Source organism: Labeo rohita, unplaced genomic scaffold (genome assembly GCF_022985175.1).
Source record: "Labeo rohita strain BAU-BD-2019 unplaced genomic scaffold, IGBB_LRoh.1.0 scaffold_470, whole genome shotgun sequence".
Classification (NCBI taxonomy): domain Eukaryota; kingdom Metazoa; phylum Chordata; class Actinopteri; order Cypriniformes; family Cyprinidae; genus Labeo; species Labeo rohita.
The window spans coordinates 35,611-48,013 of record NW_026129390.1 but is presented as its reverse complement, the minus strand read 5'-3'; the positions used below and the strand labels follow the sequence as shown (position 1 = coordinate 48,013).

The 12,403-nt window shown below is 37.9% G+C and overlaps 1 protein-coding gene across 1 annotated transcript; it reads right to left on the bottom strand.

Annotated features, from left to right (window-relative positions):
* Window positions 1-2,841: 2,841 nt before the first annotated feature.
* Window positions 2,842-7,792, bottom strand: LOC127160837 (calcium-activated chloride channel regulator 1-like). Its single transcript, XM_051103492.1, has 14 exons — window positions 7,523-7,792; window positions 7,162-7,299; window positions 6,908-7,058; window positions 6,719-6,824; window positions 6,473-6,632; window positions 6,140-6,367; window positions 5,750-5,974; window positions 5,459-5,638; window positions 4,841-4,948; window positions 4,534-4,749; window positions 4,172-4,436; window positions 3,910-4,074; window positions 3,580-3,804; window positions 2,842-3,480 (listed from the first exon to the last, which is right to left on the bottom strand). Exons 1-14 carry the CDS (start codon window positions 7,667-7,669, stop codon window positions 3,080-3,082), a joined length of 2,715 nt encoding a protein of 904 aa, XP_050959449.1. The 5' UTR covers window positions 7,670-7,792; the 3' UTR covers window positions 2,842-3,079.
* Window positions 7,793-12,403: the final 4,611 nt, after the last annotated feature.

Genomic DNA, 12,403 nt, shown 5'->3' with positions numbered 1-12,403 from the left:
GTCAGCTTTCAAGACCACCTCTTTCTTCTGTGCTTGTTTTACTTTAGCACTTGTCTTGATGCTTGAGAATGTCTTCAGATTCTTTTTTTTTTTTTTTTTTTTTTTTTTTCATGAAACTTGGTTGCAGGTGACTCTTTCTCTAAACATTCACTTCTGAACGTCTGATGTGCCTGCTCTCCAGTCTGGTGAGCTTGCAGCAGATCACTGGCTTTGTCTGGTGACAACCATTCCTGTGGAAAGACTAATGATTTCAGACTGATCAGAGGGTTTACCCAGCTTCTCTCTATAAGTTCTACAAAGGCATTTACATCTGCCATATCCTTCTTTATCCTGGGCTTCTGCAAATCTTGATGACTGAAACACTCTGTAGACTCATTCCCTGTCATGTTCCTGAGTTACCTCAGATACTGACTTCTGTTTTCTGAAGTTTACAGTCTCCTCACTTGTCTGGTCTACTGGAATCTTTCCAAAGGGATTTGTCCTGCCCAGCTGGACAGAAAAAACATAAAGTGTGCATGAATACCAGGATGATCCACCTCCAAGCGAGACATTTGAGCATAGAAGTATGTCAGATATCTGGCAAGTTTAGCTTATCGCTTATCATAAGCAAAACACCATGGAATGGTTGCTCTAATTGCTGCAAGATGCATCATCCAGTTTCCCTCTCTTGATGCTCGGATAAGACTAAGCAAAATCTCAACCATGTCCAGATAAGACATCCAGAAGGCAGACAGAGGACCATTGTTTTCTTTAAGGTAGCTGAGGAACTGAACAGTGTCAGAATGCATTGACATGAATCTTGCTTGAGGGTTCCCTCAAATCTTTTCTGAGATATTTCTTCACACAGGTTTTCGACTGCTTGCAAAGTTGCTTCCAAGTGAATAAGATCTTCCTGATGATTCTCTTCTAACCATGGATGGAAACCTTTCCATGCTAGTCTCAGGATAGTCTCATAGAGCAGCTTGTGGAGCCTTACTGCTCGATTATACCTGTGACCATCAATAACCCAGGAGACTTCTACATTTGTCACAAAATATACATTTGGCCTCATACACCCTTGATGCCGGTGGATTTTCTTAAGTCTTCTGTGAGAGATCTTTCTGCAAAACTTTCTTTTGCAAGGATGCTGTCAAGCAGTTTCTTCATATAGTGAAGATGCTGTGACATTTCCTGTGATACAATACTGATGGTATGCTATCTTCAGGTAGGTCTTTAGCAAGATCAAGGATGGGGCTGTAGCCTCTTATTTTAGCTGCTCTGAGTAGTGTGTTCCATGAATCTATATTCATAGGTGCCACAAGATTAGAGTCATCATCTGAACAGTGTATTAAACACTCTGGCTGTGTAACACTTGCACTTTGTTCTGCCATACTTCTCTATTCTGTGATGTACATTGCTCTGAAAATGACAGAAATAACGTTTTATCAAGAACAAGGAACATTTAAATATGTGGTGCTAAAAATAGCATCATGATGCTATGTGCTAGTCTGTGCAGCAAAGTATTGTGAAGTAATCTGGTTTTGAAATCACATGAAATTTCAGCCATCTTGCACTACTTCCATCTCTGCATCTCCACACACTCATCAATCATTTTTTATACTCACAAAGTTGTTATTGTATAAAACAGGTAAACCAAATGAAAGAGTGGACCTTCTGCTTCACAGTGATGCTAGTACCTTGCTTGTAGAACAAAAATGGTCGGAGTAATCTTGATTTGAAAATGCATCAAATTAAACAAAATTGTAATCATAGGTCATTTCTTCACTCATTTTCACACAACAGAGTCATAGCTGAATAAGCTGTGAAGTGCTTGTAGCCTCCAAGGGTAACACATATCAAAATAAACAGCAGGACTCACATTTTCAGATGATGCTAGTGGCTTATCTGTACAACAAAGTATGGTGGAGTAACCTGGTTTTATTTTTTTATTTTAAGTCGTTGTTGCATAATATACTATTTCATATACAGTTCATACATATTTTTTTCAAATTACTAGGACATGGATTGTTCCACCATCATGGTTCTGATATCATCAGATTGCAGACAGTCTTGTCTATCCATATCTGAAAAGATATCCCCCCTAACATCAATATCTTTTGAGATAGATATACAAATATAACAATTTAATAGATGCAAAAAAAGTTTTCTTTAATATAAAGGCTAACATAAAACATATACAACAAATATAATGTCAAATTATGGCAGTTCTGGATAGCCCTGACTGTCCTAAAAAAATCAACATATAGCATGTATGGCTACTTCTTACAATAGACTTTATACAAACCTGCTGTGCAGATACTGTAGGACGATAATGGCAAAAATAATGATTGTCCCAAAAGATTAGTAAAGCTACTCATCTGAAATGGTTATCATGTTTCAAAGTACTTATATGGACTCTACAAACAAACTGGTACCAAAGAAATTTTGCCACCTTAGGTAGTACCAAATTCTGGCTTGGCCCATGGACTAATATGGATATGGCATATATAAAACATGTATTTAATATATGGGTATTTCACATAAGCACATAAATTACATTTTCGTATGGGTGCATATGATAATAACAGGACTAGACAGCTGCCATCATCTCATTGGTAGTTTAATTTTTTGCCCTAAGAGCACACAAACATTCCAATATAAACAAATTTAAAGTTTTACCAAGCTGTATTATTTTCTTGCTAAACATAAGGTGTACAAATAAAGACAACTCAGTAAAGTAACTTTATAATGTAAATATTTTCTTTGTATCAGATGTTGAAGAAACAATCCATTTTTTTTTTTTTTTATAAAATCAGAAGGCTCATTTCCAGGCAACTAGGCTCATTTTCCAGTTAGAACAGTTGAGTTTTACCATTTTCGAATCCATCTAGCTGATTTCCGGTCTGGTAGCACTTTTAGCATAGCTTAGCATAGTTTATTGAATCTGATTAGACCGTTAGCATCTTGCTCAAAAATGACCAAAGAGTTTCAATATTTTTCCCATTTAAAATTTGACTCTTCTGTAGTTACATCATGTACTAAGACTGATGTAAAATGAAAAGTTGCCATTTTCTAGGCTGATATACTAGGAACTATACTCTTATTCTGGTGTAATAAACAAGAAACCTTGCTGCCTTATTCGTCTCAATGCCCATGCTGTTATCACAATAATGCCAGTAATCACTACAGTGGCCAAGAAAACAGATATAGCAATAAACCTAAATTTCAGGTCTGACACCTGTGTGGGTTCTGGATGAGGGATGATCTTTGAAGCTTGAGCAACGTTGGAGATTTGAGATTTGACATTTTCTTTGTCCTCAGATTGAACCACAAAGTAGAGTGTTGTGCCATTTTGGATTGGAAAACTGAGATGGAATGAACGTTGTTCAACTGATCCAGCCTCCTGAGGTGAGATGCCAGATATGTTGACTTCATGAGCATTGCTGAAGTTGGACTGAAGCATTTTAAAGTCAAGGCTCCACTTGATCTTGTAGGATTTAGCTTAAAAGAAAAAAAACCCTTGTAAGGCCTATGGAAGATACATTATTTTGTGATCTAGCTTTATAACAACTTCTATTTTGTATTAATAGTATGCTTTACCTGTCCCATGGTCGAGGTCCTCACCAGGAGCTGTCCAGCTGAGAAGCACAATGTCTTCCTGGATCTCAGCATTCAGATCTGTGATTCTGTTAGGAGGGAAATTTGGTGGAGTTGTGCTTTTAAGAATCACCTCAAAACTCTCTCCGGTGGCTGTTCTGCTGAAGCTTCCAATTATAAGTGATTCCGCCGAAACTAGAGGTTTTGAAGGGTTCATCTCCACCACACCTGAAATTAGACGAACCACCTGAATACATCTGCAAGAACTGGTTGTGAGGAAGGAAAGAAAATGTTTGAGTAGTTTGTTTTAAGAGTCTTGATCTCAGTGTTTACCGTTTACCACATATCCAGGTACGTATGGAGCACCACCCCTTTTTTGGAGAGTAAAGCTGGCTTGTCCATTTTGATTCTTCACTCTTACTTTCAAACTGCTTCTCCCGTTTTTTATCTTTGTGACATATCTGCAATAGACACCATCATCTTTGAAAGCATCAGCTCCTGGAAAATAATACTGGATTTATTTGAGCACTTTTGGCTATATAATGTTAATGTGAAGTTGAGTGCAGACTATAAACATGAATTATTTGTCATTCACCTGCTCCATTGTCCAGCAGTTGTAGCATTTGTGCAGGACCAGATTCTGGCTCCAGCGTAGCCCACACTTCAGCATTTATTACAGGCTTGTAATTCTGACTAACCTCAGCAAACACTATCATGGGTTTAGTGCCGTCACTGAACTTCTGGTCCATGCGGGTTTTGACAATGATAGGGGGAACATCAGCTTGTGCTGCATGACTTGTTACTGTTATAGTCAGAGACTGAAGTGTTGGAGTTTGGATACTGTACTTCCAGTCCCCAGTCTACCAAACACATGATAGTATTACTAAATTAATAATTCATGAAATGTTCAGTTCAAAAAAAAGTAAATGAAATCTTGAGCAAGTTCAGCACATATACCTGTGCAGATCCTGGAACTTTTAAAGTCACTGTTTTAGATGATTCATCATGACGCATCTGCATTTGATTGTAGACTGAGCCACTCGGTGACTGTATGTTAATTTTAGGTAGAGTTGTTTCATAGGTTATTGTAAAGCTGGTTTTGGTACCAATAGTCTGATCTATTGGTACTGTCCCATTAAACCAGTCAGATGTTTTTGCTCCCACACTGTCTATCTAAACGGGTGATAAAAATGAAACATCAATATCCATAATAGGCTAGTCTTGAGGTAATTTACCATGGACAGTGAGCGATCACTTGCCAAACCTGAACTGGGTCTTTTGTTTGATCTCCTGTTGGTACAGTTAGTGTGGAAAATCCATTCATTAGCTGATTAGAGGTAGTGTCATCACTGGCTGTGATAAATTTCCCCCCCTATTTTCAACATATGAGAAATTTCCATTGGATAGTAAACAGGCACTGAATATCATGATATACTCAGATACATTTGCTCCAAAAGTAGGATTTATAAATGTTTATGAAATGAATGAATTTGATAAATGGATGAATTTTGTATGATTTTGACCAAAATATCAATGATAATTTAAAAAATGTAATCAATTGTATAATTCATCACACTGATTGAAATCAGTTTCATAAGAGTCGTTTGTTGGTGATGAAGGCTATATTTATTTTCGTGCGCTGTGTAGCTGGATTGGCGAAATGCTTGTGCACTGTGTCAGAAATATGTAAGTACGTAATGCCCTCCATCAAATGTGTTAACTGAATTTCGTAACTTAAACTTTGCACATCCGACAGTTTGAAAACCATCTGTCTAAAGTAATGAAATTCAATGAATGAAATTTAAATTGTGACAAATGTCCACCTAGGCCTACAGTACTTATTTTTGGGACACTGTTAGTCTGTATGTGACTGTTTCTTACCAGTTTTGTCCGCCATTTCCCTCAGTGCTTTATCTGCTTTATCACCCAAAGCAATTGTGTGTATAATGGCACCACTATTAATTGCATTGGGAACACAACTGTTAAGGTCATCTGTGGCTTCACCATCTGTCAGAAAAAAGATTTCATCTCCTATCACATCCCCATCGTCCTTTTTAAGTACCTTTAGGTTTTAAAGACACAGAACATTGGCATATAACAGACAGCATATATTTCACACATCACTATATTATAAATATTAAAAAAATGTATACTTGTACAAATAATACGGCACCTCTAAGCTTAGACTGAGGCCTTTACACATGTGTGTTGATCCAGCTGCTGTTTTTGGCAACAAAGCGATGAGACGTTCTCTTGTGGTGTCACTGTCAATAGTAGTCAAGGAGCTCAGAGTAGAAGCATCAGTGCTAAATGTTACCATTCCCACATTGGATTGATCCTCAATGATATTCTGCAGGAAATGTGTGGCAGCCTGTTGCAGTCGAAGAATTCTAGAGCCCTAGAAAATGGGTGCAATAATAATAAAATAATAATAATAAACATTCTTGTGATATCAATTTTATGCTTCCTTCAGTTTCAAAATGATTAAGCTCATATCAGAGCACTGAAGGTTATAATACATTGAACATTTTTATTTTAAAGTTTAGTTGATGTTTTTGCATACTTGCATGCTTCCTGAGACATCAAGTACGAGACAAACGACCCGATGCTTTCGCTGCACAACTTTGAAAGTTGGTGCTGGTGGAGAAGTCTGCAGCGGTTTTAGAGAACGAAGTGCGTCTTTATCCACAGAATCCTCAAATATTACGGTCCATGTTGCTTTGCCACATTTTTTATTTTGCAGGTTTGGGGCATCATAATTGTGCTCATTTTCATGACAAAATGTGCTCACCTGAAACCAAATATTCTGAATGATTATTTCTTCCCTATAATTGCATACAACAAACTGTGAATTAAGCTAAGTTGCATTTGTGGAACATGTAAAATCTATACTTACAGAATCCAGGCTTGGCAGGAACATTATTGAACTGTGTGTGTTTTGATATTTGTTAGGAAAAAACTTGCAGTTCTTAGTTGGTAGTGAAGTTTGTGGATCATTGGGGCATGGAGTTCTAGCAGAATCCTCATAAAACTGACCTTTAATATTTTTGCTACACCTAAAGATAAGCAGGAAATCAATGGCTGAGATCATTTACAATGAGATTTTAATGACATGCTTTCTTTTTGTTAAAAAGTTTATAACCTTGTAGCTTCAATATGGCCATTAGAGTAGTAGAATGGCTTTTTTTCACTGTATTCATCATAAACGCCCCATCTCAGATGAGCCCATTCATGCACCAAGACCCTTCCTGCAAACAAACATTCTTGCTAATAAAACAAACAGATTACTGTATTAACCTGAATTAATGTTGAAGGATAACAAGATGCTCACCTTTTGACCCGTATGGCTTAGTAAGTGTGTTGTCTTGGAAGAAGTTTGGGGTGAAATGAATGTACTCTCCCTCAGCTCCACATTCTCCATACTGATTAGTGTAGGGTTCATCACCATATGCTGGATTAGGATTATCAATTCTTATTCTTGCCTGTGTTTGACATAGGAATTCTGTCAGCAATATCAAATGTGAATAAAATGACTGAAGAGGTACATTTTTGACGGGTAAGATAAAATGACATAATCATCTGTACCTTTTCAAAGGACTCTGTTCTTGCTCTGGTAAAATCCTTACTATTCCACTGGGGTGGGACTAGTATTGTAGCTTCCTTGAAATAGACCTTTTTATCCAATGCTTCATAAAGATAAAGTGACCCTTCAGTGACCATGTCCTGTCAGACGAAAGTGAAAAAAAAAAAAAATGAAAAGAACTCAGAATGTATGTATTTATAACAATTACATCGTAATTACATCAATAACAAATATTTTAAAATTAATTTAAAATTTGATTATGTATTTCTTTTTGGAACTAAATATTATCTTTCACAAAAGCCACTAAAACCTTTAATACACATAAAGTTTGTTAAAATAGACAGGAAAAAAGCACATATTCACCTTGATTTTATCAATGAGTGTGTTGTCCTGTGATACTCTTGAACTGATTGCAATGACAACATCAACATAACCATTTCCATCTAGTTTGATTCCAGTGGAGGTGGATGACAGCAACATCCATAACAAGAACACAGCTCTTGAGCCCATAGCTGCAGAGTTTAGGTGAACAGTAACTCCCAAACTTTGTTTTGAACAATGTCACAAATGTTCTTAAAGGGTCTGATTAGAGAAAGTGAAACTGTGTGTGTGGTTTAATGCCATGCAGGGGCGTGACTAGATTCTGTCAGCATCGGGGATGAGTCAATCGCCCATTTGAAACATAATATGCACTGACCAGCTTCAACATGAAAACCCCCTAACTAATAACGTGTAGGCCCCCTTCACAGTATGCATCGAGACCATACGACCTCTAAATGTATAATAAGACATTAAAAGCAGATCTTTTAAATTCTGCAAGTTGCCAGGTTGGGGTTCCATGGATTGGATTTCTTGGTCCAACACATCCCACAGATGTTCAAATGGATTGAGATCTGGGGAATTTGGAGCCCAAGGCAATACCTTGAACTCTTTGTCATGTTCACAAGGTTTGCAGGACACAAGGTTTCCCTTCAGAACATTTACATTTACATTTATTCATTTAGCAGACGCTTTTATCCAAAGCGACTTACAGGTGGGGAATACATCAAGTGATTTGTCATAAAGAGGCAAAACGACCTACGAAGTGCTCATATTACCATATAACAGGCATTGTTCAAATAAGTACAAGCTAGAAAGGGAAAAGAGTAGAATAAAGGATTTATTTATTTATTTATTTATTTCAGCAGTCGGATAGTGGTGGGAAGATCATTCCACCAGCCAGGAATGGTGTAAGAGAATGTTCTGGAAAGTGATTTTGTGCCTCTTTGTGATGGTACAATGAGGCGTCGCTCACTGGCAGATCAGATGGATCTTTAGATTTGCGCCATTTTCTCTCTGCTGCCCTGAGTTTGGATAACCAAGGGTTGGGAGGGGTGGCCCGTGCTGGCCTGGAAGAGAGAGGACATATATCGTCTAGGCAAGAAGTTAAAGTAGAGCATAAGGTATCAGTAGCTGTATTAACCTCTAGAGATGAGAAAAGGGTTGTAACAGGTAGAGGTGTTGGAGGTGTACTGGTAGTAAGATGTAGGTTGCATGTAATGAAGAAATGGTCAGAGATGTGTAGGGGTTTAACCAAACTGTTGTCTGCAACGCAATTGCGTGTGTAAATTAGGTCTAGTTGGTTGCCTGATTTGTGAGTGCTTGTAGTAACAAGGCGTTTGAAATCAAATGAAGCTAGGAGTGAGTGAAAGTCTGCAGCATAAGGCTTCTCCAGATGAATGTTAAAATCACCAAAGACTAGAAGTGGACTGCCATCCTCTTGAAGTGAGGATAGCAGCCCATCCAGCTCGTCTAGGAAAGTGCCCAGTTGACCAGAAGGGCGGTAAATGACCACAACGTGGAATTTAATTGGAGCTGTTACTGTGATCGCATGAGATTCAAATGAGTTAAAGTTGCATAGCAGAGAGTGGTTAAAGAATTTCCATTTATTAGAAATGAGTATTCCAGTACCTCCACCCCTCCCAGTGTGACGAGGGGTGTGAGAGAAAGAGAAGTTATTAGACAGAGCAGCAGGGGTTGCTGAGTCTTCTGGATGAATCCAGGTCTCAGTCAAGCCCAGGATACTAAGTGTCGAATGTGTGGGAAAAGCGGAAATGAAATCTGCTTTGTTAACAGCCGACTGGCAATTCCAGAGGCCGACAGTAAATGAGAAAGTTTCAGTGGGGGAAATGACGACAGGGCGAAGGTTAGTAAGATTACGTTGACGTCTGCGTGTGATGTTAGAGCGTTGTGTGGAGACAACCGGAATGTATTGAAAACGCATGAGAGAGGTGGAAAGAGAGGACAAGAAGGGAGTGTATGAAGGGAAGGTAAGAGGAGTACCTAAGTGCGTTGTCGGTTTCGTTGCTCGGTTAAAGTCGTGCAGGAAAAAGTTGCAGGTCTTTACCCTCATCGGTCTTCACACGAGGAGGCTGAACATGACGGCTGAACGCTTCCGCTGATGCTTCCGCGTCAGCTTGCAGATAATGGATATATACACAAGCAAATGAGACTGGAGTGATAACAGCTGGGCATGCCTCCTGACTTAAGCCCAAAGTCTATATCTGTAAGTCAAACACTTACGCACAGTCACTGTTGCTATCTCCGTGGACAACGGTGCTTCTCCCAAAGTTTGAGAGTGACCAAACAGTTTATATAGTTCACGGTCTCCCATTGACCAGAGCATAACACTGCTTCTGCCGGCCTGCCTTTTTCCCATTGCGCATCCTGATGGCATTTCTTACCCAGGTACAACATACCTTCACCCATCTGATCTAAAAGAAAACATGATTCATTAGACCAGGCAAATCTCTTCCATTGCTCCATGGTCCTTTCTTTAAATATTGTGGCTGCTGAGTGGAGAGTGTGGGGCACGTGGAGTTAGTTGTAACACACGTTGTTTCAATACTTCCACACGTGCTAGCATAACCAAATTTGTGATATTTGCTAGTTGCCATAGCAACACTTTACAGAGAAAAAAGTGTGCCAAAATTCAAAAGCCTTTTGAAGATATCACTGAATATTTATTTTACCATAGTAAAAGTACATTTCTGGCTTAAGTTAATTTTTCATCTCGGTTTTTAGCATTCATTTAAAATTAGACAAATCTTCTATAATTTTAATCTCCAATCTGTTATTTATCAGTTTAGACCGTTTATTAATGCTTCGCAAACCAGCAGAAGACACTAACCAGTTTTCCATTCCAAATTCCATTCACGCAGATGGGGAACGTTGTAACACTGCCTTACAATCTGCACCGCTAGTAATAAACTATGCTCTTCTATGACATTAGCGATGTAATTTTCACTCTTTTATCGATTTTAATAAGTAACCAAAAGAAACAGGTGAATAAATATCAATCGATGTGTAATGTTCAGAAATTATTACAAAAAATTTGATTATTTTTAATTCTTAAAAAACTGCATTATTTTATTTGAAAAAGTTAATTATTGTATTTTATTGACAAAATATTTTAGTTTGTTGCGCATTTTTTTTTCATTCGATTAGATAACATTTTAAACTGTCATCCCAGCTAACAAAAATACATAACACTTATGTAACTGCAACGTAATCTGGTGACCAAAGTTTTGGGCAACCGGAAAAGTGAAAAGACCCCTATACGTCCCCCACAACGTAACTTTGTGACATTGCCAGTTAGTAACTGCGATGTCGTGGCAGCATCGTGGATTAATAGTTGTGTGCTGGTAATCAGTTGGCAATTTTGTATAATTATTTATTTTCTATGGGCGGACATGCAGTAGGTTATCCTAATTTATGTCCTCATTTGCCCAAACTAATGTAAAGGCTGTTCCAACAGCTGTGAATGATGAATACAGACTCGAAATTAATTCAGTTGATTTATTTTGAAAAACACACAAATATGAACAGTAAAATACACTCAAATTATTAATAAAAACATAGGATATACAGTGAAATATTAAATAACACATTGAAGACGTTCTGTGCTCAGCATCATTATAAACATATATGCTAAGCTAACATTTGCTAGCAGACATTTCAAATAATTAAGGAAAGATACCATAATCACAGAGATATAAATATTAACCAAAGTACTTAAAAATAGACTGTCGGTAATGTTACTTAACCAGTCTGACGCAGTTGTCGAACTTTTTTTTAAAAAAAAGAACGTGGGTACAACTTCCGGTGAGACGGCAGTAGTAGTATACCAATGGTATTTTGTGTGCTAATTAGCGAGAGGCAAAGTGTTTTTCGTATCATTGTTTACCTTGTAAAGTTGCATTACGGTGCTCAGGGACAACATGTGTTGTTCGAAGCTGTGCAAAGTTTGGATCGCTAAATCTTGAATGACTCTTAACTGATGTGACATTTGAACTGAGGCATCGGAGCTTGTGTTAAGGGGAGTGCCAGATAAAGCCTTATTCGAGGCTTGTGTTGTTAATGTAGAAATCACAAAAACAGTGACAAACAAAGCCTCACTTTCTCTCCAGTCCTGTGCGAGATTCACTGTAAATGAGTCGATCTGTGAAATGTGTGGTGAATGCTTCGTCCGACAGTTTCTTTCACATGCTTCTGACTGCTTTATATTTTGTTAACCACCAGATTGCACTGTTTTCGACTCACTTTAAGCTTTGAATATTTCCCGAAATGGTCATATGAAGTGTCGGTGCTTTACAAGGCTTCATTTGCCCATCACTGCTGTCAGCTGTTGAATAAATACGCCCTGCTTGTTTACTTCGAACCAGAAGATGCTCCCAGTTTTGACGCAAGGGCTCATGGGGCGTAAGAAACTTGTGGATAACTGACGAGAAACGGAGAGAAATGTGAAACACATAACCTCCTCTTCAGCAGCTGATATCTTCATGGTTGCCATGGTAACTCCCGCCACCAGTATATTCACAACAATAATACAAAAAAATGGGTTTAGTGTCTTTCCAGAGTTCAAGTACTTTATTTTATACATTTACAAATCTATATATTCATTATAAATGGTAAGACTCACCACAGAAAGACAAAAACTTGTGTCAGAGGCAGCTGAAGTAGCTAAAAAGAACTACCTCAGACAAAATTCAGTAATTCAGTATCTGCGGCAGAAGAGATGGTGTAGCCCAGTTTGTGTCATTATTTCAACATTATCTTCATAACTCGTTTCAAAATAAAATTTTTCACAACTCAAAAAAGTGTATTTTGCTTTCTTGTAAACCTCCTGTGCGTGCAGAGTATCAGTTGTGGAAGGCGTCACTATATATATGTTAAGCTTTTTTAATCACTTTTTAAAACCTTTAA

Bases quoted from the DNA above. Each gene is read 5' to 3' on its own strand.
- LOC127160837 (XM_051103492.1), bottom strand. From the start codon at position 7,669: ATGGGCTCAAGAGCTGTGTTCTTGTTATGGATGTTGCTGTCATCCACC. The intron at 4,949-5,458 runs GGTAAGAAACAG...TGTTGAAAATAG, and splicing joins GGGAAATGGCGGACAAAACT to GGGGGGAAATTTATCACAGC. The intron at 3,805-3,909 runs GTAAACACTGAG...GTCTAATTTCAG, and splicing joins ACCTGGATATGTGGTAAACG to GTGTGGTGGAGATGAACCCT.